Source organism: Adiantum capillus-veneris, chromosome 22 (genome assembly GCF_014529385.1).
Source record: "Adiantum capillus-veneris isolate H3 chromosome 22, ASM1452938v2, whole genome shotgun sequence".
Lineage (NCBI taxonomy): Eukaryota > Viridiplantae > Streptophyta > Polypodiopsida > Polypodiales > Pteridaceae > Adiantum > Adiantum capillus-veneris.
This window is the reverse complement of record NC_140952.1, coordinates 75,902,558-75,908,223: the sequence shown is the minus strand read 5'-3', so window position 1 is coordinate 75,908,223 and position 5,666 is coordinate 75,902,558. Positions and strand designations below refer to the sequence as shown.

Here is a 5,666-nt window from a genome sequence, read left to right as displayed (position 1 = left end):
CCTCGCCATATTCGAGCCAACAGCTTTACAATCTTTATATACTTTGTTATCAAGGTGATAAAAGAGTTCAGGACAAAACAAGACCAAAGACTTATAAATTGTGTTAACTCTCTCTCTCTCTCACTCTCTCTCTCAGGTCTACGGAAACTAAAACGAACAATGGTTTAGACACGAGGTGAAGTTATTGCAAGAGAGAAGTGAGAAACTAGAAGTGACTCACCATCTGTTAACTTAAAGGAGTTGGAATAACAATTTCCACAGGTTTTTTAAGATGAGCCTGCAGAGCAAGAAAAGGTGCTTTCAACTAGAGAATGTAAACTATATCAGTCTCACTACTCCATAGGTACCTGGGTAAGAGTCCCACAACATACAGAGAGAGAGCAAATTGATGTGATCATAGTGCAAAGAGCCAGTGCAAACAGGGATATCTGGAAAAAAAATGTGGATCGTATATTTCATAACCTTACATCAGCAAGCTCCAACAAACACAGACATGCACCGCTTGCTTCAATCCGGAACCTTTGCAAAATAACCCCATGACATTGACCAATGTTGCAACCCAAACGCATCCAACATCCAGTCTGTGAATCACCTGGTCTTTCACTTCGTGCCACTTTCATTCAGCCTTGACCTTCACCCTATCCTCCTACATAAGCAATACCACTCTAACCTTGCCTTCTCAGTTTGAATGGGTAAATTAAGGTACATTAATAGAAATTTAAAGTACCATCAAAATAACTCCTCGAAACATTGTACAAGAACCATGATTCAAATAGAGTTGTGTATACATAAAAGCCAGTATTAAGTGCACGAAATGGTCATTCGGGTGGAAAGCCAACACAGCTACTCTTCAATGTCTCCGAGGTACCATTCCTGCAATTCTACCTGTCCAACAAGGACCTCAGCAGTTTACACAAGAATGTGATATCTACATTCTCTCTATCCAAGCACCTTCCAACACAAAAACTGGAGCCCGTGTTGCCACAAAAGCCCTTCCTTTGCAGCCAAAATAAATGAAGATCTTATGACTACATGACAAACCCAGTTGACACCACAAGTTCATGGAGTTGGCGCAATAAAGCCAAAAACTCTTCAGAAATATCTGAGGCAATAGGTGAAGCCAGAGACCTTGGTCCGGCTCTCAGAACAACAGAAGATGGTGCAACAGCACCAGGTTGAATTCCATCCAGCTTTCCTTGGCCAGGACCTAAGACTCCAATAGGAGCTTTCTCTGAAGCACTGGCATAAATCACTGACAGCGTAGCATTCTCAAGCACATGCTTGGATGGCAAAGCACCTTCTTCACCTCCAACCTCTGTTCTTCTTGAAGCAACATTTTGATTTAAACCAATGCTATCCACAACTCTGAGAGGGCCAACATTGTTGGGGCCCACCAGCAATCCCCTATCTGAAGCAGTCTTGTTTCTCTCAGTGTCTGAGACAATCTTGGCTTCTGCCAATTGACCCGAAGACATGACGGGCCTATCTGACAATGCTTTACTTCTGCTGCTAATCTTTGCCATCTCTTTCCTATCAGCGTCTCTTGGCTTCAACCAAAAACGAGCATTCTCAAAAACAGAGTTTTCTTTCATAGAAATGAGAGCAGCCTCTGCATCCTGTGTATGTCTGAATACAACATAAGCACAGCCGTTCTTTGAGTCTACTCTAGTTCGGGGTACATTCAAGTCTCCAAACTTAGCAAACACCTCTCTTAGCTGTTTTTCCGGTGGCAAAACGAGTCCACGAGGAAATGAAACAACAAGAGCTCTTTCTTCCAAGTTGCTCTCGACCCTGTTTGAAAGGGAAGTCATCTTCTCAGAAGCATCCAACAATCGTGGAACACGCTGACCAAATCTATTTAATACTTCCTTTGGAACACGCACTGGAATCTTGGCTTCAAAAGCAGGTCTGAGAGAGATGGAGCTTGATGACGGAGGTTTTAAAGTCGTCACTGATCTTTTTGTTGGCCTCGACTGTGATATGGGGCTGTCTTCCTCAGATTGCTTCTGACCAACTGAGCATTCAATTCCCTTTTGAATCCTGGCATCTTTACCCTTGGGTTCAGCTTCAGCATCTTTGCTCCTGATGGCCTTGACTCCCACTTGCTCTATAACAAACTCTGCCATCTTGTCATCTCCATTTCCAACCCCAACTACCTCTTCAGAAGCAGCAGCTGAAGAAATCAAATTTTCAGGGCCTGCATGGTACACAGCCTTTTTGTATACTACCTTCCTAAAGTTTGTAAATGCTCTGCATACATTAGAAGAAAACTCTTTTTCAACTGCATCTAAAGGCTTGGCAGCAACAGACATGAGGCCCTCATGCAAGTTCTGAAGATGAGCAACTTCTTCATCCTGCCTATTTAGGCCACCGTGCTCTTCAAAATCTGCATGGCACTCACCTGCTCTATCCATAGACAGAGTTTTTATCCTCTTCTTGTTTGCTTTCAAACTACACTCTTCCACAACTCTCTTCTTTGAAGAAGATACTTTGTTGGATGGAGGTATATGTTTAGACACCATGTTTTTCGACAACTTCCTCTCTTCTTGACCGTATTTCACAGTAGAAGCTGCTTGACTTGCAGGATGCAAGTCCTCTGCACAAGCATGTACAGCCCTGGAGCCGTGAAAATGAGCCAAACTAGGATCAGCCTCTATAGGCGAAGCATTCCAACCCTTCACTGTCTCATCTTCTATCAGCTGAGAGGGTGTTTCAAGGCTCTTCCCCTCCTGTTGACCCTTCAGATTATGATCATGGTTTGAAAGGCCTCCTGGCTTGCAAAGATCAATAATGTTTGTGTCCTGTAATGTCTTTTCTTTCTTCTTGCTCGTGTCCAAAGCAATTTCTGCCTGCAAGGGCAACAATGCCCTGTGCTCCAAAAGGTTTGAATCCTTTACTTTCTCCTCCTCTTTCTTGCTAACACTGGAATTTATCTCTGCTTGAGCACTATCTACTGCTGCATCTGCATCTGATTCATTTGGTTGCATTACAAACCCAGCCCCAACATTCTGAGCTTCTGTTGCATCATCATTAACATGTTTGTGCAGTAGTACAACTTCCTGATGCAACTGTCCAGCATCACAACCTATCATCTCTAGTGTCTCTGCAGGTGAAATACCACCAGTCTCCCCTGGAAAGGCTTCAACCTGCAAATACTCAAGATTGCTCTCTAGAGCCACTGGGCCACTGATAATATTGTCTGAAAGTTGTGGGAACTCTGATGTGGGCTGAGAATCAGACGCTGTTGAAACCCCCACATGGTCACAAAGGCGGTCATCAGAATTATCCTTGCCGATTGAATCAGATAAAAGCTTCCTTTTCTTGATCTCTCTTAAAGTTGCATCTGTAGGCTCATCCTTCACAACCCTCTTGGGTTGTTTAACGACCTTGTCCTTTACCAGACTCACAACCTTGACCTTCTTTCTGGCCTGGCTCAGTTCTGCATCAGCAACCACAAACTTCTTCGTCGGCTTCAACTTCAAGAACTGATCTTCTTCCAACGTGGTCCTTTTCAGAGCTGCATTTGGCTCTTTTTCTGTGACAACCAACTCCATGCCCTCTGCCTCAGGAACCACTTTGGATATGCTCTTAACTGCTAAAGCTGCACTTTTCTTCAACTTTCTTTGTTGGGCTTTGCTATGACTAGGAGTTAAAGAATCCCTTTCCTCTGAACCGGGGATCTCGCTTATGGATGCATTGCTAGTCATATAGCTCTCCAACTGGTAAGGGATCTGTCCACTTTCTCGAATGCCTTTTTCCTTGGATGCTGCTTTGCTTGCCTGAATCTCTTTGTCAACAAAAGCACTCATTGTTTTCTTGTCTTGCACACCACACTCTACAGGTTGAACACTTCTCTTTTCTAAAACAGTGTCTCCTGTAATACCTTTATCCCCACTAATATCTTTGCTCTTGTCTGTGCTTCTCTTCTTAATAGTGACACCCTTTGGATGCTGCTTTATGTTGCCTAATTCATCCATGCCCCCACGTTTCTCCTGTAAGCCTTCCTTTCTACTACATTCTTTCTGTTCTTGAATGGATTTTGGTAATAATGGCATTTTCGGTTGAGGTTTCTTTATGGCAATCTTCTCTGGTAAAGTTTTGTCCTTTAAGACTCCCACTAATCCAATAGCATCAGAGTGATGCCCTTTTATGCGACTGCTTTGTAAACTTTCACTGCCTTCAATTTCCTTGTGTTCTGGCTTTTTGCATAAAACTAATAGTCGAAACGCATCTGTCTGTGCTCCAGAAACTGTAGTTCTAAGCATATTCTGTGAAGATGAGAAGGGTGAACAAGCAAGTTGCTTGATAGCAGAAAGTAATTTAGCCGGCTCAAAGTTTCTTCTAATGTCACGCAGTTGGCGGTCATAGAGCAAGCCAGCCCTTTTTCCCCCCCTCTCAGAAGCTTCCTCTGATGAAGAACAGTGGCAGGTGAGCCCCAACTTCACTCTTCTGCGCATCTCATCCAAAGAGTCTTCAACGGCATCTACAAAGTTGTGTGCAGATGTCTGCCTGGATTTTTGGGCAAAGTTGGGCTCATATGGTATCAGTTCTTCTTCTGCAAACCAACCAAAGGTGCTGTCTCCGAAGAATGCCACAAGAAAGCAAGAATCCCGTTTAAATTCCATTGCGCTTGCTGAAGCAAGAGCTGGATCATACAACTGACCAGGCCACCAGGGATGCGACTTAACCTTAGCCCAAACCATATCACCCAGTCGATATCGAATACCATCAAGTTTCCTCTCTGCATCACTTGAGAAAATCACTCTGGGGCCTTTGGCATGTTTCTCCAAACTCTTTGCTTCATCAGACACAGAGGCAGACCCAGTAGCTTTCAGCTTTTTAGGCTCCTGGAAAAATGATTTTACTCCAGAGCTATGATGCTTTCCTTGTTCCTGCATCTCTAACTCATCAAAAATTTCACGTTCTTGCAGATAGGGCACCTTCGTCCACTATCAGTACAAGGGTTGCAACCGTGCATGTTTTGGAATGAGAGTTTCTCCCTTTCCATTTGTTGGCAAGACAACCATCTATGGCATTTGCTGCATTCTTGCTCCTTTCGAATATGCAGCTCAGCGTTTTTGAAAAACAGGAGATTATTATGTAGAATTTCTCCCACTTTGTAAAGGACGGTGCTCTGCAACTCTGATGCTACTCCCAAACGCTGATACTCTCAAGAAGCACAAGAGATGAACTTGCTTACCCGAAGAAGGTCACGTTTAGATTGCAAGGCACGTTGATGTGCAGAGAGATGGCGCGGATGCTTGCGGGCGAATGATCAAGTAGGCGCTTTGGCAAAACTTGAATGCCTTTGGCTATGGCGAACTTCCGACCCTCGTGCTTCTCTCAAAAATTGTAAATATACCGTGTAAGTACTCGGGCTAGCTTGTGGCAACATTATTATGCTGCATATTATAAGTGGAGACTTGATATGGGTGTATTTCCTTGAAAGCAGCTTTTGTTTAGATCTCCTGAATCCTGATGTTCCAGACCATTTTTCTTACAATAGTCTTTGAAACCCAAGAAAAGTGACTTGTTTTCATAAGACCACTGTTAAACAATTTAAGAGAACTGCAATTGGAACACTCAAGTCAATTTAGACTAGTGGCATGTTGATTGAGTGTATACACCAAAGAAGACCGTTTCATCAAGCTTCAAAAGGCCACCAT

At 43.4% G+C, this 5,666-nt stretch overlaps 1 protein-coding gene across 1 annotated transcript; it reads right to left on the bottom strand.

Moving 5' to 3' along the window:
- Positions 1-425: 425 nt before the first annotated feature.
- On the bottom strand, positions 426-5,390 carry LOC147429612 (uncharacterized). Its single transcript, XM_086495880.1, has one exon. The coding sequence runs from the start codon at positions 4,896-4,898 to the stop codon at positions 1,029-1,031; it is 3,870 nt and encodes a 1,289-aa protein (XP_086352006.1). The 5' UTR covers positions 4,899-5,390; the 3' UTR covers positions 426-1,028.
- Positions 5,391-5,666: the final 276 nt, after the last annotated feature.

Excerpts from the sequence above, each read along its gene's own strand:
- LOC147429612 (XM_086495880.1), bottom strand. The coding sequence starts at position 4,898 with ATGCAGGAACAAGGAAAGCATCATAGCTCTGGAGTAAAATCATTTTTC.